Source organism: Sinohyriopsis cumingii, chromosome 4 (genome assembly GCF_028554795.1).
Source record: "Sinohyriopsis cumingii isolate HCF-2022 chromosome 4, ASM2855479v2, whole genome shotgun sequence".
Taxonomy (NCBI): domain Eukaryota; kingdom Metazoa; phylum Mollusca; class Bivalvia; order Unionida; family Unionidae; genus Sinohyriopsis; species Sinohyriopsis cumingii.
This window is the reverse complement of record NC_142964.1, coordinates 41,207,471-41,232,598: the sequence shown is the minus strand read 5'-3', so window position 1 is coordinate 41,232,598 and position 25,128 is coordinate 41,207,471. Positions and strand designations below refer to the sequence as shown.

The 25,128-nt window shown below is 36.8% G+C and overlaps 1 protein-coding gene across 2 annotated transcripts in view; it reads right to left on the bottom strand.

Moving 5' to 3' along the window:
- LOC149801038 (long-chain fatty acid transport protein 2-like) overlaps nt 1-25,128 on the bottom strand; it is a 61,496-nt gene that overhangs the window by 5,007 nt on the left and 31,361 nt on the right. For both annotated transcript variants that reach the window (XR_016420576.1, XM_089955078.1), the window contains 4 exons: nt 19,360-19,551; nt 11,682-11,778; nt 10,251-10,452; nt 6,601-6,698 (listed from right to left, as the gene is read on the bottom strand). Coding sequence is in view for 1 of the 2 variants with exons in the window: in XM_089955078.1 (XP_089811204.1) it covers nt 6,601-6,698; nt 10,251-10,452; nt 11,682-11,778; nt 19,360-19,551 (589 nt within the window). In the remaining variant the exon portion in view is untranslated. The remainder of the gene's footprint in view (nt 1-6,600; nt 6,699-10,250; nt 10,453-11,681; nt 11,779-19,359; nt 19,552-25,128) is intronic.

Genomic DNA, 25,128 nt, shown 5'->3' with positions numbered 1-25,128 from the left:
GTACATATGAATATAAATATGCCTATCAATTTTTTTCTATGTCCATTGGTTTCTGCTTTATAATACTAAGAAACTTTTTGTCAAAGTTCAAGAAAACAAAAAAGAAAAACATTGTAAATGATTGACAAATAGCTGAAATGATCTGAAAATCTAATCAGGTCAACTACATATGGATGCAAGCATTTCATTTGTCAACATAGAGTAGTGGAGTTTACCAAATATTGCTAGCAAGCTTCTCAGGACATACAGACAGATGGATAATTGTTGTTGTTGTTGTAGGGTTTAATGCCATTTTTCAGCACACGATGGGCTATACATGGCGGCCAGTATTAATGGTGGAGGAAGAACCTGGGAAATCCCCAGAAAGAACAACCGACCCTCGAGATGCTACTGGCAAACCTTCTCACATATTCACATTGGCCGAATCCGAGACTCGATACCACGCAGACAGAGGTGAGATGGCAGTGATTCATAATGGAGAGCACTTTAGCCCACTCGGCCACTCAGGGCCCCAACAGATGGATAACCAGACAGGACCAAATCATGATCCAGAATAATCTACATGTATATTTATTACATATGCTCTAATAGAAAATCCATGAACTATCAAGATTTGTGTCCTCTACCTTTTTCATCAGAACTGTTTACAAACCAAATCACTTGTATTGTACAAGGACCATCATTCATATTTTCAAGCCAATAGTAACTGTGTTGTTGAGACTTGTGTTTAGATTCAAAATTAAATTTTCTGTGAAGGTATCTGCATGTGAATTATACAGTGATTTATTATCTGATTTATACAATTACAATTAGCATAATCTGTGGTGACTAACTTGATGACTGACTGACTATGCAGTTCGCTGTCTCCATTAGATTCCAAAGACACATGTAAGAAGAGTCTTACACTTAATTAAAAACTTTGTTTGCTCAATTTATTTTAGAAAGACATTTTATTTATATTTTCTCTGTTGAAGCCATCTTCTCCCCCATTTGTTTTTTTTTGAAAACTTATAAAGTAAACTATTCAACTGTGTAAGGGCAACTGTTAAATAACAGAATTACCCATGATCTCACAATAAATATTATATAAAGATAAGAATCATTTCCAGTAACATTATTTCATAATATCCAATAATAACTTCTCTAATCAAAAGCTAAAATTAAACAGAACTGATAAGAATTAAGCATGTTAGACAGTACTTTGCAAAGATGATGTTACTGTCCCATATAAGGCTCTGAAGTCATTGGAAAATTGCCCAGGGGGACTAATTCAGAAATTATCTATTTGAAGCAGTAAAATTTCACACCTATCTACCTACCCCTCACACTCCCTGAGAGCTACTAGTGAGCCCGGAATCATGAAACACATTCCTCTACATATAGAATTTGTCTTCCCATTATGTCTGTGTTATAAATCTTACCCAGCTTGCTGTATATACATATAGTATTTGTCTTCCCATCCTGACTGTATTATAGATCTTACCCAGCTTGCTGTATATACATATTGGTATTTGTCTTCCCATTCTGACTGTGTTATAAATCTTACCCAACATGCTGTATATACATAGTAGTATTTGTCTTCCCATTCTGTCTGCTATAAATCTTACCCAGCTTGCTGTATATAAATATAGTATTCATCTTCCCATTCTGATTGTGTTTTAAATCTTACCCAGCTTGCTGTATATACATATAGTATTTGTCCTCCCATTCTGTGTTATAAATCTTACCCAGCTTGCTGTATATACATATAGTATTTGCCTTGCCCATTCTGACTGTGTTATAAATCTTACCCAGCTTGCTGTATATACATATAGTATTTGCCTTGCCCATTCTGACTGTGTTATAAATCTTACCCAGCTTGCTGTATATACATATCAGCTGTTGAGTACTAACTATTAACTGGATTACTCTGGATGCATCAGTGCATCAGTCATTGCACTAGTGGAGCAGTTTCAGTCCCGGTAGACTGGAATGCATACAAGTATCACTTTTATTGTTTCATATCTTCTTAAACAAATCTTTTAACTTTCAAAAAGAGGTAAATTTCAGCTATAAACCGATATTTTATAGCAGAGAACCTTTAAAATTATATCTTTGTCCTACTGCTGGTAAAATTACATGCAAGGCTATTTATTTGGACAGATATATAGGGGTTGAGGTCAGAGTGCAATCCCTATTGAAAATTTTGAGTCTGCCAAAACTGAATGATCACAACAGAATGAGGCAGTCACTGTAAATTGATGCTTCCAAAATTGAGCAACTTTGTTTTAGAATCTTATCTGCCTGAAATAGAAAAGCATAATTTATTTTCTTCAACTTAACAATTGGAACACAATTTGTAACTTTAATGAGCCAATATAATTACTAAGCTAATAATCCAGAACACATTTTACCCAGCAATGCTAGTCATTAATCACACAAGTCCCAAATGTTTTGGAGAAAACAAATCGTATTCTTGTCCATTTCATGCAGGTAGAGCTCGATATAATGTCACTTAACTTTACTAGGGCCAGTGGCAAGTGACTCCTCTTGCTCCTTGTATCATAAACTGTCTGATCTTAAGAAGTCAAAGTTAATAAATTGATGACTTACTTTTATTATAAATCAAACTGACATGCAGCACTCACAAATTTGTGCACAAGTTTGAGTTGTCACCCTCTCAGTGTTAAACCACATGTACCCACAAGTGTGAGTTGTCACCCTCTCAGTGTTAAATGACATGCACCCAGTGATAAACCACATGTACCCACCACAAATGGGAGTTGTCACCCTCTCAGTGTTAAACCACATGTACCCACCACAAGTGTGAGATGTCACCCTCTCAGTGTTAAACCACATGTACCCACCACAAGTGTGAGTTGTCACCCTCTCAGTGTTAAACCACATGCACCCAGTGTTAAACCACATGTACCCACCACAAGTTTGAGTTGTCACCCTCTCAGTGTTAAACCACATGTACCCACCACAAGCAGAAACAAATGAACAAAAACTCTGTAGCTGTAGTTGCACTCAAAAACCATTGAAACCAATTGCATCAACACAGTTGCACAAGTTAACTCCTCAAAATACCATTTTAAATGTCACCATTCCTTCATCAACAGTACATGGGATTGACTAAGTCATTAGTACTATAGTCTGAATATACCTCCTTGTTTGTTTCTTTCCCCCTACCGATTTCAGTAATGGAAATCTTTAATGTGATAAAAAGTGCACAAAACTTTGTCAATTCATTCACTGATTTATAACTTCTAACCTGAATGTGACCAGAGTGACCCTAACACTGGTAATCTCAGCACCTTTTGTGCTTAATGAACATTCCATGCTAACACGGCATAATGTTGTGTACACTAAGGGTGAGTTGATTTCCTGAGACAAACATTGTGATGTACAGAGCAGCCTCTATAATCCAGACTCCAATTCTCTAAACCTCACTATGAAGACATAAATTCAATGGGAATGGAATTCCTAAACATTAATTTGCTCCGTTAATCAAGAAATCTGCATTCTGGATCCTGAAATCAAAATTGGGACCAAAGTGTAAAATTACTATAAAACTTGTCTCAATAATCTGAAAATAATCTGTCCAAAACTAAGAAAATTCGAAAAATCATATATGAAAATACAGTCAGTAGGATAACAGATTCACCTATGCAAATTTGGAGGTGTGTCAATGTAACAATCTCTGATTGGTCAAATTCTAGTGGTATGTTCAAGTTATCAATTGATCACGTGATCATGTGTGTGAAGAAACTAAGTAACATGACCATATTGTAACCAGTGATTGTATAAACAATGTATGTTTTAGCTAGTCGCCGATGGGGGTGTTTATAATTAAATAAACATACTGCAATCAAATTGTCCACACTTTTGACATAACATATGGCTAATAAATTAAGTGTGCCATTAAGCCTCTTTGTTTTTTACCAATTGTACGTAACAATCACAGTTTATTGATGGCTGTACAAATACAGTTGATTGATTTAAGTTAGATACATGAAAGAGACGGAGCAACAACTCAAAAATGATGACATTTTGACCCTGGTATCATGAAATGAGGTTCCAAACAATGCTAATGAAGAAGACGATGACGCCACTGCTGACCCCGAGGGAAAAGACATTACCATCAAGCAAGCCAAGGACAGCATAGCAACACTCATTTTAACCTGAATTAGAACTTGAATTTCACTAAAGACTTCTTTAATTGCTATATGTATTTTTTTTAATCAAGCATTGCCACCATCAGGCATATTTCAGTGTATATTTTTATTTATTGAGAAAATCATTTTGTAATTGAAACTCATAGAGAAAATCATACAAAATATGTAATGTCTTGTTAAACATAGCAAATTTCACGACAGAATTCCAAGTTTCAATGCTAAGACCACCACAGTCAATGGCAAAATGAGTGATATACCAAGTTTTCACTTCCCAATTTTGACTGCAACATTTTATTGTTAAACAAATAGCGGATGCTTCTGTACTTTTCTATAAGAAAACAAGTATCTCTCGATGGGATTGATCCTCTACTTTTCAAAAACAAAATTTCATGGAATTCAATATAAGACTATTTCTTCTTTTAACTGTTCAGTACTGAAACCATCTATGATATTCTTGTGCAATAAAATTTTTAAATTAGCCACTTTGGCAGCCATATTGGATGTAAGATTGGCACCATTTTTATTTAGGACAAACCAGACACCATAAGAAGATTGGTTGAACACATGATGATGATATGACTATCGATTCAGGAAAATAAGTGACAAGATTTTCTATATGTTCATCCTGGCAGCCGTACTTGAGGTCAGGATGGCGCCATTTTCCTTTAACTAGATATCATAATTAGTCTTCTGATGAAAACCCCATGCTGATATGACTTTCCATTCAGAAGGAGTTGCAGTAACAACATTTTCAAGATGGCTGACATTGTGGCCATACTGGATGTTAGTTCAGCACCATTTTTATTTAGTGCCAACTAGAAATTATAAGAAGTTTTCTGAAGAAAAGGGGCCCTAGATGGCCAAGTAGTCTTAAGGCCTTGCCTTTACTGATCACTGCCATCTCATCTCCGTCCATGTGGATTTGAGTCTTGGTCTGGGCCAATGTGGATATGTGAGAAAGCTTACCAGTAGCTTCCCATGGGTTGGTGGTTCATTGCAGAGTTTTCCCAGGTTCTGTCTCCACCATTTATACTGGCCACCAAGTATAGCCTATCATGTGCCCACAACAACAACTTTTTATCTATAAAGAGATTCCACAAAAGTTTCAAGATAGCTACTGTAGCAGCCATATTGGGTATCAGATCTGAACAATTTCACACCAGCCAGACACATTAAGGTTTCAAAGATAGTTGCTGTGTTGGCCACATGAGATGTCAATTTGCATAATGTTCATTTAGGACCAAAGAGAGATAATAAAAAGTCTTATAGTGAAAACCCATTTTAACATGATCTATTCTGGAGATTAAGTAGAGATAACGAGAATTTCAAGATGGGAGCAGTAGTAGCCATTCTGGATATCTAACCTGAACATTTGTCGTTTTGGGTCATTTAGACCATGGGGTAAATGTGTGATGCGTGATTTAGATTTTTTATGCAACTTTGACAATATTAGTCATATTGCTATGTTGTCTGCAGTGTGGCAGTTTATAGTGATGTTTAGCACCGGGGCATCATGCTGCAGACATGTAACATCCTATCCCATCCTGTCACATTACCCTGACACCAGGCTGACCAGTCCTAGTACTAACCTCTTAATGTTAGCCCCATTTTTATAAGTCTTTGGTATGACACTGTCAGGGTTTGAACCTGTGATCTCCATATCCAAGGCGGACACTCTAACCCCCAATACCACTGGATAAGTCCTGGGGTGAATGTATGTAATGCTTCTTGACATTCCTCTAAGTAGGTTAAGCATATTAATGATAACAAATAAATGGATGCATTAATAACGGACAACAGCCCATTTCATAATCTCTTCTGGTCTATGACTAATTGGTGCTAACAAAATAGGATCCACACTAACCTCTACACTATAAGAGGATTTGAGAGTTTAAAATAAAAACATCTGGTTGCTGTCTGTGGACAGAATTTTTTAGGTGCAAGGTTATATTTCCAGACTCGCAAACTGCTCAGAAATTTTGCTGCAAAATAACTAAGGTCACAAACATTGTTGACAATGCACTTGGTCTGAAATATGACAAACAAGTAACTTTATTGTGCAAGGAAAACCCTTTCTCAGTGATGACGGATGAGTGTAATGACAAAGGTGATGAAAAGTATGTAGCAATTCTAGTAAGGGTGTTTGACAATGACATTTGCAGAGTGACAACCAAATTCCTGGATATGCCAATTTGCACTATAGGAACTGGTGAAAACCTTTTTAGTATCTTCAAGAAGTCTTAAGACACAGACCGATCCCATGGAAGAACCTGGCAGTATTTGCAGTAATAACACAAATGTAATGGTTGGCAAGAAAAAATTCTGTCCACAAACAGCAACCAAATGTTTTTATTTTAAATTCTGGAATTGTAAATGGCAATTAGTGTACAAATCTATAATAAAAATTGCTGGGTACCACTTTCTGCTGACATTTCAGACTCACCTGGAATCTCCACTCCATATACATTTGCATCATGGATAATGTCCAAGGCATTCAGAACATTTGAAACCTCATTTGTTGAGACATTTTCTCCCTTCCACCTGTGAGAATGATATCCAGACATACTTTAATAAAAATCTGAAATTTTTTGTAGTAAACCTGAGAACATGAAGCTTAGAAAACAACAGAGTCCAACCTCCCCCCCCCACCAATTAAATCATTACTCTTAAAAAAGCCACCTTTTATGTCAGGCTGCTGTCTGATTTCCCCAATTTAACTTCCAATACATGCAACCACTGTGACAGAAACATTATTCCATCCCATTGTTAGCTTCTTAAAAGAGGTTGAACTGTAAACAAATAAAGAAGTTTTTTTTCTGCCAAAGTAAATGCATATTGAAAAAAAAAACACATGAAATTTCCTGTATTTTCCTAGCCAAACTAAGTGCATATGGAAAATAAACACATGTAGATCTTCCTGTGTCTTTGTAGCCAAACTAAGTGCATATGGAAATAAGCACATGTGGAACTTCCTGTGTTTACCTAGTCAAAATAATTGTATAATTTATGGAAAATAAGTACATAGACCTTCCTGTATTCTTCTACCCCAAAAAAGTGCATATGAATAATAAGCACACATGGACCTTCCTGTGTTGCTCTTGCAAACAGAAGTGTATACATGTGTGTAAAAGTAAAACAAAGTCTTAGAGATTGCCCTTATTACAATTAATGCTTTTAAATTATGTGATAACTCTTTTCTGTTTATTTATTAACCATATTCTACTTACGTTGTCCTTTTTTTTTACAAATGTTATTTATTATTTCATGAAATGTCTTTATATAATTTGTTGTAAACTTTCCTAGAGAAATGTTGATATAGTAGCTTGAAAAATCTGCATCATGATACATTTTGGGTTGTGTATCATGCTACATTTTGGTTTGTGTATCACAAGACATTTGGATTTGTGTATCATGATAAATTTTGGTTTGTTTATTATGATAGATTTTGGTTTCAATGTGCATCATGATACATTCTGGATGTGTATTTTTGAGATTTTGGGTTTGTGTACCATGATACGTTCTGGTTTCAATATGCATATACATACATTTTGGTTGTTTCTCGAGACATTTGGATTTGTGGATCATGATACATTTTGGTTTCAATGTGCATCTTGACACATTTTGGTTGTGTATTCTGAGACAATTGGATTTGTGTATTAGGATAGATAAACACACTCAATAAAATGTATTATGATGGAAATATCCTTGAGTTATTGCCCCTTGGAACTAACCCAAACTTGTGTCACAGTGGACATAGGACTGATACTGATAGAATTTGACAACCCAGCTAACCATATATAACAGAATATGATGGAAAGAATTATAACAGAATATGATGGAAAGAAATATCAGGGTTTTGTTTTCTAATAGGAAAATTTGTATGATTGTTAAGCCAAAAGTTTAAATTAGTGATATGCAGGTTATCTTTTGCATTTCTGAACCACAGATGTCTAACTTATACAGTAGTCCCCCTCTTGAACAGCCCCCTGACCAGCGGCCACCCGCTCCTTACGGCCAGAATCCGTTGGCACCGACGAGTTTGTGTTCAAAAGTACCCCTCGCGAAAGGCCACCCGCCTAAGGCGACCAGCAGCCAGCATATTAGTGCAAAATCATAAAATTTACCCCTCACAAGTAGCCGCATTTTATTTGAATATGTATCCAGAACCAGTATTGTATTCATAACGTGTGTTAAGTAATCCGATTTTTGTTTCCCGATGTCAGGTTTTCGTTACTGAAAGAAGTGTTGAGTAAAGTACATTTACCACTAAAGTTAATATTATATCATTTACGCCTCACGAGAAGCCAAATTTATTCCATAAAAACCGAGAAAGACTCAAATTTTAATCCATACAAAAGGGTACGTACATGTAATCCAATTAGCCTTATTGCTGTGTTATCGTAAGATGTCCGGTTTAGTCACTCTGATAATTGTTAAGAATACAGTAGTAACAGCTGAGAAGTGGCAGTATCGATGTACAATACCAAAGTCAGCAGGAAAATGGTTTAATAGCCTTTATGGCTTCCCTTAGTAAGATGTTGAGCTTGTTCACTTTGGTAATCAGTGGCTATTACTACTGACAATAATTGTCAAAATTACGAATCCTAGCGGCCGCGAGGTCAGATCTGCGTGATGTTAATGGTACATATCGAAGCCATTTTGGCTTCTCACCTAGTTTCAAGAAATGTATAAAAACAATAGGGTACCAGACTGCGACTAACAAATCACGTGACAAGATCACTTCCTTTAAAAACACAGGGCAATTTGTTTAGATGCATACAAAATTGTTTTATCAGTATTGTAGTTGGCAACATGAATAACTTACTGCAAAAAGATCAACACGTCATGGAGGAAAATACAAATTCTCAGTTTAGAGGAGAACGTGAAAGTAATTCAACTGATGGGGGGGGGTGTCGTCGAGGATCCTTGCAGAAAACTAACGTCGGGAAGACTCAGATAAACATTATCGTGAAAGATAATGAAACAATTCTGCAGAAGTGGAAAGGTGAAATGGACGGAGAAACGAAGATTGTTTGAGCCAGGAGACGTTTGTATCCTGATTTGAAAGACAAGAAAAAGCAAAAATTTTGACAGTTGAACTGGGATATGACGACTTTACCGCAAGTAACGGATGGTTGCACATATTTCAAGTGAGACACAATATCAAGTGTTCTGTCATTAGCGGCGAATCAGCTGATGTTAATAATAAAGTTGTCGAAGATTGGAACAAAAGACTAAACAATATATGCAGGGGATATGACAGCAAGGATATTTTTAATGTGATGAGACTGGTTTGTTTTTTAGACTATTACCAACAAAGTGACGTGATGTGAACTGTAACATAATTATAAAGACAGTTTTAAAACTGTATCATTGGTTATTCATGCATTCTTTTGCAAATGATGACAAAGTTTGTTTTACATTTATTTCACATCATGCAATTTAATTTTTATATAAAATATTAAATATTTAAAATTAAATGTACTTGTGACTTTTTTCATGTGTTTACTATTCGCATTTGTCATCCCCCTCTAGAAAGGCCACCCGCATTATAAGGCCACTTCCCGACTGCATTAGGGGTGGCCTTATAAGAGGGGGACTACTGTATACACTTCTCCTTCAGTGAAAAAAGACACCAGTACTCCTTCACTTAAAACATATTTCTTATATTGAAGAGGTTTGACTTATATCATGGACACCTGCATTGATAAGATAACATCTGATATAAAGAAGAAAGAATGTTAATCTCCATTATTATGCTATGCTGAATTTTGGGATAAAAGATGGATATCCATAATTTTACAATTAATGTTCTTAAACTTCAGTGCCTTGCTCTGTTTGTTCCTAATGATGGGTATCGTTGGACTGGAGATTAATTCATTTTTTTCCCTTGGATTTACACATATACACAATCTGTTACAGTGGTATTTGTTGTGGACAAAATCCCAATCATTTTGTCTATTCTTAAATGTTTGCACAACATTCTTCAGCATTATGCTTTATATCTTATAACTACAGAATGAAACTGTGAATCACCTTTACCTTGTGTGTGTGTGTGTGTCTGTCTGTCTGTGTGTGTGTCTGTGTGTGTACCTAAAAGTGTCCCCCACTCTGTCCACAAAGTACGTGAAGTAGTCCTTATCCAGCATCAGCAGATCCCCAAAATTGAAATACACATCTCCGTCTTCAAAGACATTTCGGATAACCCTCCTCTCATTGATGTCCTTTCCACCCTTGTAGAAGTCTAAGGTCTGGTACCGAGCGGGCACTGCTGCAATCAATAATCCTGGCTCCCCTTGAAAACAAAAAACTGAAACTGAATCCCAGTACAATCGGTTTAATAAAATGTTTTTGGTTTGCAGCTTTACAGCACAGCAGTACAATTATGTTATTTAGTGCCAAGGAAATTGGAGTAAAGTGCCATGCCCAAGGATACACCAAGGTAGCTGACCAGAGTGGTCCAATGGTAGGATTCAAACCTGTACACTTTCAGTCATGCGTCAAACATGCTAACCACTGGGCCAGCATCATTCTCACCAGACAGTGTATTAATCAGACAAATAAAGATAAAAGGCAGCAAGGAATGTTATCACTATACCTTGCCTATAAACAAAGCTACATAATGAGGTATCAGAAAATTAAACACAAATTAATAACATTGTTGATAAAAATATCAACACATAAAAAGAGTATATTTGTTTCTTTAACTGTTATGCATGGAAGTTAAAATTGCATATTCAAACAAATTGTATGTAGTGTAATCCAAGTTTGTGTTTCTGCACTCGTGAACTAGACCAAGACAAATTCACATCACAACTTTTATAACGCTCTCTTGTACATGTCTCCCTATATAGCTTGCACATAATGGGATCCAAAAACACAGACCACTGTATAAGCGAGGGCAAGAGTTACCAAAGGACCTCTGGAAAACTAATTAGTGGAGAATGCCATACTGGCTGGACATGGACAATGACAAAACAAGATGGGGGCTACTGTTTAATGGTGTAATACTTGTTTTATGAATTGTATTGGGAATTATTGTCAATAAAATGCTTTATCTAATGAAGATGTTCATGTGAAGGTGGACTGCACATTTAAACACAATTATTGCATTTACAATGAAACTGAATTAAAAGATGAATTTCACTTGATAAAATATATTTGGTATTTATTTTTTAAAGTGCTGCCACCATTAGGCATTACTGACATTTTCATGGATCGAAATATTGTCAAATATTTTTATTTACAGGGTACTCATAATTTTTTTGGGCAGAGAAAATTTCACAAAATGTGACTTATCAATTAAAAGTGCAAATGTCATGATGCTTATTTAAATTTCCCGACACTAATTGCCAGTCTCGATGTTAAACCAAGTGATACATCAAAAGTTACATTTACCAGTTTTGATCTTATTTTTCTTCACACTGAACAAATAAGAGCCAATTCTTTTGGTGTTTTCAAAATCAAATAATACAATGGGATCCAGAAAAGGACCCAAATTAGGTGTATAATAATGATGGCTACCTATTTTAACTGGCACACATCTTCCTGACTTATTCCTCAAGGGGTCCCCACTGTCTGTAAACTTCACTAGATACTTGGGTGTTGGATCCAACATGTTCTGTGAGTATAAAAAAGGAAAGAAAGATAGAAATGAAACCTACAAAATCAATATGATCAAAGCACCATGAATTTGAAAACTTTAAAGTGTAAACAAGAGTAATGTGAATGGCACACTATATGCCTGCCCCATGTTTAATCATAAATCCCCTAAGCAGATAGCTGATATTTTTGTTCAGAAACCATTTTTATTCTTTCACTCCAGGATCTTGAAAATCAATAGGCTTCTTCATTACCATAAGTGCAAGCCATCCACAAAGTTTGTGCTAAGTCTGTAATAAAGAACTAATGTTACTGTGTGGAAAAACTTTTCTTTTGCCAGTCAGTGACCTTCATATTTGATATTTTGACCCCACTAGCAAAGTCTTCTTCCTTACCACAAGCATAAACCATCTGCAAAGTTTGGGAACCAAACATGAGGGGAACTATGGTTATTTTGCAGAAACCATTTTTCTTCTTTCAGTCAAAGTGAGTTAGACCTTTTGAGCTTCCTTATCAAACGTGCAAGCCATCCATAAAGTTTGGTAACTGTACAAGTGGAGAACTTGAGTTATTATACTGAAAACATTTTCCTTGTTTTAGTCAGTGACCTTGACCTTCAAGCTTTTTTGCCTGTAGTCAATAGGGTTCTTATGTTTTTTTCCAGGTGCAAGCCATCCATATTGTTAAGTAACTGTAGGTGGTGAACAAATAAAGTTATTGTGCAAAATCCAAACTGATCACATACAATGGTGGGCAAACAGGCAGACAACATCATTACATAATAAACTCTGCCTTACAGCAAGCATAAAAATCTGATTGTTGTCCAAAGCATGAAGGTCATAACAGGGTTGACACTGGAGCCAACCAACAACATAATCAGAGGTATGTTAATTGTATTGTGTTGCTTGAAATTATCAACTAAATAATCTTGCCAAGCCTAAGCCAGTTCACAGTAATGTGATCACAGGCAGTATTACCACATATATACTACATTGGAAGCAAGGTATGAAAAAAATGGAGAGAAAAAAATAATTTTTTTCAATAATAATTTTGTGTACACAGGGAATTTTAGTGAATGACAGGTGAGACTGGAGACACCCCTCTTGGGAGGAAAACCTCTCATCTGGGAGATTCACTCTATGTGGACAAAAGAAGAAATTCTTTCAAATTACTTCCTTTTTCACAGCTAGATGGATACTCAAGTACTTTATGTTTAACAGTTTAAGCTTTAGCAGAACATAATGAGGATGGTTACATTGCAAGGATATGTGGGTGGGTTTAACATTAATGTGACCAGGTAAGCATTCTAAGAAAAAAAAAGATAATTTAAAAAGAAAACTTACTTTCTCTGCTGAATGTATTTCCTATTCAAATTAACATTAGGAGAACTGGTAATAGGAGAATTAAATGTTCGCATATCTGGCCTCAACAATTTTTATCCTTCAAGAGAATTATGGCTGCAGTCCTGTTTCCCTAACTTCAAGATAGCACAACTGATGATCAAGCAGTATATGATGTCAAAACGTTTAATAAGACCAAACTTTACCTTTTCTTCCCAAGAAAGAATACATGTGAATCCAGAGAAAGCACAAGGCTAACACCATGAGAAGGTAGTTTTGGGTCTAGAGGTCATATGGGCTAACACCATAAGAAAGTAGTTTTGGGTCTAGAGATCATCTGGGCTAACACCATGAGAAGGTAGTTTTTGGGTCTAGAGGTCATCTGTGCTAACACCATGAGAAGGTAGTTTTTGGGTCTAGAGGTCATCTGGGCTAACACCATGAGAAGGTAGTTTTGGGTCTAGAGGTCATATGGGCTAACACCATGAGAAGGTTGTTTTGGGTCTAGAGATCATCTGGGCTAACACCATGAGAAGGTAGTTTTTGGGTCTAGAGGTCATCTGGGTTAACACCATGAGAAGGTAGTTTTTGGATCTAGAGGTCATCTGGGCTAACACCATGAGAAGGTAGTTTTGGGTCTAGAGGTTATCTGGGCTAACACCATGAGAACGTAGTTTTGGGTCTAGAGATCATCTGGGCTAACACCATGAGAAGGTAGTTTTTGGGTCTAGAGGTCATCTGGGCTAACACTATGAGAAGGTAGTTTTGGGTCTAGAGGTCATATGGGCTAACACCATGAGAAGGTAGTTTTGGGTCTAGAGATCATCTGGGCTAACACCATGAGAAGGTAGTTTTTGGGTCTAGAGATCATCTGGGCTAACACCATGAGAAGGTAGTTTTTGGGTCTAGAGGTCATCTGGGCTAACACCATGAGAAGGTAGTTTGGGGTCTAGAGGTCATCTGGGCTAACACCATGAGAAGGTAGTTTGGGGTCTAGAGGTCATCTGGGCTAACACCATGAGAAGGTAGTTTGGGGTCTAGAGGTCATATGGGCCAACACCATGAGAAGGTAGTTTTGGGTCTAGAGATCATCTGGGCTAACACCATGAGAAGGTAGTTTATGGGTCTAGAGGTCATCTGGGCTAACACCATGAGAAGGTAGTTTTTGGGTCTAGAGGTCATCTGGGCTAACACCATGAGAAGGTAGTTTGGGGGTCTAGAGGTCATCTGGGCTAACACCATGAGAAGGTAGTTTTGGGTCTAGAGGTCACACATTCACATCTGTCACATTAGATTGTACTCAGAAACCCAAAATGGCTGACTGCATGCCAGCCAACAGTTACAATTATGTCTTGGATCAAAATGGTGTGTGTGTGTGTGTGAGAATGTCTTTCAGCATGTAGTATGCACCTCAGCACAATAGTGGCTATACGGTAACAAATAAAAATGAAGTTCCAAAATGGTAGAAAGGATAAATTGCATAGAACCTTTCAGATAAACCCTTAAAAACAAATGTAAGCATAAAGTATTACAAGATAAAATATAAACGTTTTAGGTTTTAAAATTTGTAAAATGTAATGAACACAAGATTTAAAGGCAAAGAGAGATTGTTTAAATCTTGAAAGCTGAAATTTTCATAAGTGTATCTACCTGAGAGGACAACCAAGCATATCACCCACTTCAGTAAAGCTGCTGAGGCCTGAGGTGTTCGATCCTATTTTTGGCCTTAACAAGAAGAAAGAAGCATTTCAGGTCTCACAGCTGCTGTGTGTTTCAGAAGTGCTTGAGAGCAGAGACCAGGTTGTGCACTGCTCCCTCGCTTGATGTGTCAGCTGAGGAGAAGGAGCAGAAAACCACTTACTATTACCTACAGACAGTAATCTGCTCTAAGCTATGCAACCTGGGTGCATCATTATGGCCATGGAAGGCATCCAAGCTGTGATGATCAGGGTCCATCATATGGGGATGCAACTCATTCATCCAGCACGCCAAGGCTTGAGCTAAACATGAAAACTAATGATATTTTGCAAGATAATAGCTTCAGCGAGATTTTGGCTCAAAGTTTTAATTTACATTAGTTGCCATGTCAAAACCCATGTCAGATACTATTACGGAAACAAAATAAGTGATTTGGGCCTACTCAGGTCAATGTTGGCCAGCAAGACTAACAGGTCCATACTTTGGACAGTATCTTCTCAACCATGGTGCCTGATTGTGCTGGAAATCATGGGGCAATATCCACTGACAGTAATAGGTGCTAAACCTTTCTACTCAAACACCAGAGAAAAATTCAGTCAACTGAGAGAACAAGGCATTCAAATGCATTATTTCGTCCTTGCACAAGAACCTGAAAATGCAGTGTTTTCTTGTGTCTGACCTAGACAGTATTCTTGTGTAAGAAGCACCAGCACAGAAAATCCAAGAGTGCAATTTATTTATATAATTAATGGGGAAACCTTTTTTTGTAGATGTCCCTGGGTATTCTTTCACTCTCACCTGAAAGTCTCTTTTGGTCTCACTCACATTTTATTTGCCATATACTCATGTTAGTGACATTGGTTTTATTGACTGTCTTAGTAGAAGAGCTACATGGAAGTGTTTATTCACTCCCATAGAGACTCTAAACAGAAGTGTTGAAACATAGTAAGCTCTCAAATGATTTGGAATTTATAGATTGGATTCTGGCTGATGTATTAGTTCAACTGAACAGCCTAACATTACATCAACTGGAACTTGTCACACTCTTGAGATTGGCTATGGAAGTGATGCTGGCTGAGGATATCCCCAACACTGAACTCTGTGACATTTTATTTGATGTTATTCTGGTTCTAGTTTGTATGATGTCTCCATGACGGAAGGTTTAAATTTCTTTCTACACAGGGCTCTACTGACTAAAGCCAAGCATGCAGGAGAAACCTGTCTGGGTACAGACAAAACACCTGTAACAATGGATAGGTCTTGCCTGTATTCTCTTGGGGACATCGATTGCTAGATCAGCAGATGATCTGTAAAGGACTTGTCCCACCAGAGACTGGCTATATTAATTACTTGACAGTTCCAGCCATTTATTTTACATATTATCCTTGGTACCAGAACCATATTGTGGTGTATATATATTCCCAAAAACCCTCTCGAAATACTCATAGTGCATCACTGTACCAGGCTTCTGGGTTCAAGACTAGAAAGACAAAGGTGGGCAGTTTGTGCTTGAGAAAAAGGTCTGTCAACAAGGGCAATTTGCCTGCTGGAATGTCTGATCCAGATCATGATCCTTACCTATAGAGCCAGTGCAGAAGGCCACAGACCAGAATACACAGATCAGGTAATTTTCATTCCCCTATCCCAACCCCACTTTGCAGAGGTGGGTCACAACATGATGAGAACTACCCTTCCATAGAGCCGATCATTCATGGAAAATTATATTAAGTGCCATCTTCTCTGACCATGATGAAGAAGGGCAACAGGTGGGCCCCCCAACTGTATGAACTGGTGTCGGTGCAGAATGTAACATTCCCAGTTGGAGTTTTTCCAGAGGAATTCCTGCTATAAAGGAATAGTCATATTTTAGTTGAGATCGTAACTTGACAATTGAGTTGACTGGAAAAGAGGCAATGCTGAGACAGAAGGACCATATGCAGAGAATGCATGAAAAGTTGATCAAGAACCATGCAGTCTGCCTATGCATTAAGCAAATCGAGTTGTGAAAACTCTAACTGAAATCCACTTCCTGCTGGAAATCAACTATGCTAGCTTAATTACCCCTCCCACACATATACAAGGGAGACAAATGAGGTTGAGAATGGTCAAAAACTGGAAAGGGTTGAGATCTGACCTCTCCCAATTCACTTGAAACCCCATGGACTGTTGTTGAGACCAAATGGAAGTGATATATTGTTCCAAGAAAAGCCAAACCAGATGGATAGGGTCATACAAATATGTGTTAGGTCTTTCCTAATCACAATTCAACCTTCTTTATGGAATGCTTGACCAACCATAATGTTTAACTTCCGCATGGCTATTTATTTGTTGTGCTGTCTGAGATCCATGACACATATGAGCTTTCCATTAGCTCTGGGCTCTATAAACCAATTAATCATGGCTGTCATTTCACTCACTGTGGGGGCGGTGCTCATCAGGCACTGCTCCCATCTCTTCACTGAGGTCATACCAGACGGTATGGATAAGGCATCATCCCTGCATGTGGAATGGCATCTACCACTGGATACACTGTGAACAGTTCTGCTAGTGAAACGGGCAGCCAGGCAAGCAATGTGACTTGCCTTGCCAGTATTGCGTGCTGGATGGGTAGATGTACAACTAAATGGATGATGGCAAAATGGACCAATTTAATCAATACCCATTAGGCTGCACATACAATGAACAGCTGATCAGTAAGCAGCATTATTTGCCTATGCAACTGACCTCTGTTCAATAATCAAAAGAAATTTACATAACCAGGAATCTGGGACAGAATGGAATCTGTAGATACTGACCATTGAGGTTATTATTATACCTAATGCATGCAGACTTAGAGACCTGAAAGCAATGCACAGACATCAGAGGGGGAAGTCTTATGCCCACTAGGCTGCAATAGAATCTGAAGACTATATCTCATCAACTCCAAGTCACTACTAGAGATATGCAGTGAACATAGGGGCAGAAATTCCCTGGAGATAAACAAATACGTCATCATTTCCTGTAAAAGTCTCCACAACTGTGACTCAAGCAGCATATGGAAAGAATGCAGCACTGGCATCTCCAATTTAGGCTTTAATGGGAGTTGGGGTGGTTAGGACCATCATGGCTTCCTCAACTACACCTGCTTTTGATAATATCTTCTTCTGAAAGGTCTAGATGTTGCTTTCTGTTAATTTAGACTCACATTATCTCTTTTTACCTTTAATTTGTATGAAGAACTGTGGACCATACCCAATTGGAACACTATGTGCATACAATGCAGGAAGAAGATGAATACTTAGTTCAATCATTTTAAACCTCTTGCACTTTGAAAATTTCACATTTTAACTGAAATGACAAGAAAAATGACTAGCCATTTTTGTATATAACAATTGTAACACTGATTACAAAAAAACAACCAAAACATACAGGTAGTATGTGAAAACAAAACAACAATGAATTCCAGTGATACCATGTCAACAAAACAACAATGAATTCCAATGATACCATGTCAACAAAACAACAATGAATTCCAATGATACCATTTCAACAAAACAACAATGAATTCCAATGATACCATGTCAAAGTACAAGGTCAGACAAACAAAATCTACATACTATGAAAATTTTTAATAAATAATGACCAAAACTATAAAAAAAATAATTACATTAAAATGAAGCAAATAAATTCAAACACAATACTATATTGGCTTTTATGATGGATTGATAGAAATAGTGCTGATTCTATTGGATGTTAAAAGGTAATGTTGAATGATGCTGTTCATCATTAAGTTAAAGCTTAAACCAAAAAACCTCTCATGGAAGGGAAAGGGAAAGTAATGGGTAAGAGTTTTTTCCTTTTTGTCTATTCTTTTATACTGATGGAAAAAGGAGGGCTGGATTAGAGAGGAAGTGGAGTTAATTTCCCTTTATATTGATGTGATTGCGGAATGTTTTTGATAGAGAAACATCAATTAATACTTGACTGTGACCAATATTTTTATCAATGGGTAAAATTAAAAATTATTTGATTGATATCACCAGGCAGTGCAATGTGATGTTACCATATCACAGCGAATGGGGGGGGGGGGGCAAGTGGCTGAGTGGTCTAAAGCACTGACCATTCCAGATCACTGCCATCTCACCACTTTCTGCATCAGTTTGAGTCTCAGGTTTGGCTAACATGGGTACGTGAGAAAGCCTGCCAGTAGCTTCTCATGAGTCAGTGGTTCTGCCTGGGGTTCCTGGGTTCTTCCTCCACCACTTATACTGGCTGCCATGTATAGGCTATCCTGTGCTGAAAAATGGTGTTAAACCCTACAACAACACCAACACAGTGAAAGCTTTACCTGGTTAACATCCAGTATATGGGTTGCCACTCAAATGTCAAATTATAGGGCTTGCATATCTCACAAGTGAATTCAATTCATTTTCCATTTATACAGCAAATGAATGGTCACATGAGATGAGTTATAAAATCCAAGACTGAATTTAATGGTCATAAGAAATGAGCAATAAAATCCCTGAAATCTAAGTTCAAACTCATCACAAAAAATGAGCTACACATTTCAAAATTCGACTCACAAGAAATGGAGAAAGCCTCCCACAGGCCCCTATCTTGTTGGAGAGGTTCATAAAGGCTGCAGTCCCCTCTGTAGCCCCAAAATATTCATATATCTTGGGGACATTGAAACGCTTTGCAAACTTCTCCCAGATGTCCACTCTCAAACCATTCCCTATGGCAGCCCGTACTCTGCTTTTATCATCATCTGGATGCTGAAAAAATAAAATAATTATTCACATTATTTTAATACTGCACAAAATGAAAATTGGCACTTAATAGCATATACTGTTGGACAATAAACCTGTCTTTAGAGACGACTCCTTCTGCCAACAAATAGTGGACTCTCAAGACAGGAAGTCTCTTTTAGCAGCTCTGTGCAGGTAGGCCAGTTTTCAAGGTCAAAATTCACAGGGTTTGAAGAAGGAAAAATACCCATTATCAGTATGTGTATTTATTCTTTCTTCATAGGTTTTGGTAAAGTGTTATATGTATTCATCACAAAATAATTTTCTACAGCAATCAAAATATACTGATATCATAAATCAATCACATTTATATCTGTGAAGATGTTAAAATATATGTGACTGCTGTAATGACAGATATAATGGCTCCAATCAGACCTATGGTATTTATAAATAGATATAAGTACCAACTAAATCATAATATAGAATTAACTAATCCAGAAACAATCAATTTAGAGATAAAAACCAAAAAGGATTCAATTCATCCATGACATAAACTGATTATTTTACCAACAAAAGGTTAAATTTTAAAAATGTAATAATAAATTGCAAAAATAATTTTGATGATAAGCCTTTTCCAAAAAATGAAAAATTAAGTAGAACATGAAAAACAATAAAATATAAAGATGCCAAAATTCTGTACATTGGAATGGATATAACATCTGGATAAATTAACATGTGTAAAATCCTTATAACACAATTAATATCTGTTGCATAAAACACGTTCCTAAAAGTACAAGATTTTCTTGTGTAGTTTGTCCTAATACAGTTTCTTCAAGAAGTTAATGTCAAAGCACTTAAATCTCACAGGATGGAGACTGACACACTCACCAGGAATGTGTTCAACTGTCCGTGGACACTGGAGGGCACACTCTGGTTGAGGTTCACCTTTCAGGTGGCAGACAAGTGTGTCTGATAAGAAATCAGCACAATACCAACATCTCTCCAATTTGTTCTATACGATGGTTGCCACTTTTCAATAGGGGGATGTATGTTCTTAAGTTTGTAAGCGGAGTTTTTATTGCAAATATTTTACCAAGTATAATTAAACAATATTTAAAGTCATTATATTGAATCTACCATTGAGAAACAAGTGACTCGGCAGGTTAGATTTGGCTCCTTTATCTGCTCTTTCATTACTACCCTTTATGCCAATAATCAAGCTACAGTTTTGCCAGAAATGGCGGGTGAGCATGTCTCTCATCATGACATTATCAGCAGTGTGTTGGGTTTCACAGATAAAAAAATAATACAAACCTCTGAACTATGCATGTTGTTGACTGCTCCCATTGAAGAAAGAATGGTTTGATCACAATGGGGAATTACATGCGTTGGTCAAAGACAAAAAAAGTCTCAGACACAGGCCCTGTGTGGGTGACTTTATGAATTTCACAAACCCTGACTCAAATTCCATAAACTAGGACTCCAGATCTTTGTGCCTAAAAGGGCCCTATTTCATTTTTCATTATTATTTTTACATAGTGCTGAAGTTGTTGTAATTTCAATATGAAAAGAAATAAACAAAATCACATTAAATTGACTTGTGTGTTTATTCATCTCTTAAATTTTTTCACATAAAGCAACATTTTCTTCCAGATCCTGATGTCAATCATTGTACAATAGCTCCAGTGTTCAAAGAAATTTGAGACAGCCCCTGCACAACTGGCTTTAATGAAACATCACATGCCCTGACATAAAATCACCTTACACCCACCCCATCCAGAAAAACTGAAGGGTTGGTCCCTTGTACTTGGGATACTGTTCACAAGACTGAACCTTTATTCACATTCTACTGAAGAGCGGCTCACAACAAGATTTCCAACAATTTCACAATTTCTACATTCTCAGGTGGTGAGTTCTAAATAGTTGTGGCACATGTCTCTGCTCTTACGATCTCCAACAGTATACTTTCAAGATGGCCATATGGTCAATGATTGCTTGGTACATTTCATCATGATTTGTGGGAACTTTAAAGTAGTTTCATTTTTTCTAAATGCTGCAAAAATTTCAGTGTTTTTTATCAAAGTTTAAAACAGAAATGAAGTTGGAGTGGCATTGATCTTTTCTATATCAGTAAAATCAGTAGCTTCAAGTTTTATCATTTGTGTGTGTGATAGTTCTGCGGATCTATCACAATTACAGAAAACATTCAATCTATATCTACATTATCAGCAGCTCCCAACTCTAAATGGATTAAAATATAACATAATGATCCATGTTTCCTTAGTTTGAAAAATAAAGTATCAGAAGCTTTTATAATTGCTAATATCCTAGCTTAGCTAAATGGGAAAACAATCACATATGTACTGTTTGTAATCTTTATCCAACAATGCATTACTAAGACACCATAATCAATGACCAACAATGCATTACTAAGACAGCATAATCAATGGACCAACAATGCATTACTAAGACAGCATAATCAATGGACCAACAATGCATTACTAAGACAGCATAATCAATGGCCCAACAATGCATTACTAAGACAGCATAATCAATGGACCAACAATGCATTACTAAGACAGCATAATCAACGGACCAACAATGCATTACTAAGACAGCATAATCAATGGACCAACAATGCATTACTAAGACAGCATAATCAATGGACCAACAATGCATTACTAAGACAGCATATTCAATGGACCAACAATGCATTACTAAGACAGCATAATCAATGGACCAACAATGCATTACTAAGACAGCATAATCAGTGGACCAACAATGCATTACTAAGACAGCATAATCAATAGACCAACAATGCATTACTAAGACAGCGTAATCAATGGACCAACAATGCATTAATAGGACAGCATAATCAATAGACCAACAATGCATTACTAAGACAGCATAATCAATAGACCAACAATGCATTACTAAGACAGCATAATCAATGGACCAACAATGCATTACTAAGACAGCATAATCAATAGACCAACAATGCATTACTAAGACAGCATAATCAATGGACCAACAATGCATTAATAGGACAGCATAATCAATAGACCAACAATGCATTACTAAGACAGCATAATAAATGGACTAACAATGCATTACTAAGACAGCATAATTAATGGACCAACAACGCATTAATAAGACAGCATAATCAATGGACCAACAATGCATTACTAAGACAGCATGATCAATGGACATTTTATTCTTATTCATGCTGTGCAAGTGAACACTAATTATACTAACCAATGAAATACTTAGAACAAAAATAATACTGTTCCCCAGTCATTAATCGCATGCTTTGCTCTGTACACACATAGTTTACAGCTTTTAATACAGCTAAATTGACGATCTTCATAAGGTGGAGTGACTAACAGATTGTGCCCCATCAGGAACAACAATATGAATAATTGAACAATGGCTTTCAAAAACCTTAAAAATATCAATGCCAAATTTCATTGGCAGGCACAAGGTTCCTTCAAAAACTCTAGACAACATTGTTTTGGACAGGTTCAATGGCCAACTCACCAGAATATGAATGGGGCATGGTCTTGATTTAGAACAGCCAAAGCATAGAGCTATCAGCCTTTTTTTTAGCTGACTTGACTTCAGCACTGCAATGGCAGTGACATTTACTTTAATCTGGTTTACACTCCATAGCATACAATGCTACTTGTAGGTTAAAGGAAATCAGCAGCCAGACTCAGCTCCTTTTTCACATGTTTATTTTTCTTTTCTTTTGGTTCAGAACAGTCTGCACTCTGCCTGCAGCCCTTCCTCAGCGATTGTAGAAAGGATTAAACAAAGGCTGCTAGTGTTTCTATCTGGTTTTGCAACAAAGTCACTCAGATCAGTGTTGAAAACACTTGTCCTGTCTAAAAATTGTGACTGTTATTGGTGTTCAGTAGGTAGTCATAGTGCATTTAAATAACAAGAGTTTATTGAATGGATTGACATTACAAGATGAAAAGAATTTCCAAGAATTCAAGGTAAGACTATTCCATCCTTTTAACTGCTAAGCATTTAAACCAAATCTGATATTCTTCAGCAATAACAAGCTTTTCAAATTTACTGATGTGGTGGACATACTGGATGTCAGGTTGGCACCATTTTCATTTTGAACCAAGCTGACATCAAATTCCAGTGACCAGAAATATTTCATCCTAATGAAATAAAAACATAGTCTTAATTATTTCAAGTGATAAATGTTGCTAACACAACTCAATAATATCTTTAACAGGTGTTGCTACGCAAATCTTTGTAACATTTCCAGACCCTACATTTGTTAATTTTTATTAAGTCTACATTACCTGGGTGAAAATACACTCTTCATCTATGTCTAACTTTAGAATGATGGCCATATGGATTGCCAAGCAGAGGTATTGATCTGTCCTACATGTACACCGAGGATAACACCGTACAAAGAAAAAGAATTTGACCATTTTGCAAATCATTATTTACTGCTGCACCTGCCAAACTGCAGTTCTTGATGCAATGCTGTCAGTTATTGAAAATTAAATGAAATAAGCAAGTTACATACATGCTTGTCAATCACATTCTTAGGACCTATTTTCTTCTAGTATATCAAATTCTGCAATTGCCCTCATGCAGTGAACTGTAACTAAGGCAAGTTCAGAGGTCATGTACATGAAGGTAGTTTTCTAATTGTTATATTTATGTTTTAATTTTTTCAATTCATTTTCAAAGGTAGTAAGGAATCATGAGTAATTTCATTTCTTTTTTTAAAGATGTAAAGTACTGACATTTGACAGATAATGATGTCCCAGCCCTTCCAAAATGGATAGTAATACTAAAATTTGGGATGATCATGAACAACAATCATATAAGTTTCTAAGACTTGTGAAGTGATTTTAGAATGTGAAAATTAAATTCTATGCTTAGGTTGTTTTACCAAACAGGTAAACAATCTAATTTGTCTCCATGTTACATAGTACATGTTGCTGTTGTTGTTGCTGTAGGGTTTAATGCCATTTTTCAGCACAAGATAGATCATACATGGCAGCCAGCATAAATTGTGGAGGAAGAACCCAGGAAAAGCCTGAAAAGAACTACCGACCCACGAGAAGCTACTGGCAAACTTTCTCACATACCCACATTGGCCGAGCCTGAGACTCAAACCCACACAGACAGAGGTGAGATGGCAATGATCCGTAATGGTGAGTGTTTTAGACCACTTGGCCACTTGTGGCCCTACATGTTGAAGTAATTTATTTCAGTAGATGGTACCTGAACCTGAATCATACAAGAAGCATGGGAGAAGGCAAATTTTCTTTGGGAGGATTTTTTTTGGGAGAGGTGGTTCACTTTACTTCAATTGGCTAACATTCATGTTTTCACCTAACTGTGTACTATTTTAACATGGGGGTGGAAGGTGTGGAACATAACCATGTGACAACATCCACCACCCCACCACACTCTACTGAGATTTCTATACTGAAGTGAAAGCAAATTTGTCAGTAAATTATGTTCCTCCTAGAATACGTACCCAATCATATTAAAGTTAGGAACATAGGCCCTACTACCTCCTGAATCCAGCCCTCCCAAAGACAAAAATTCATCTTTTGTCATATCCTA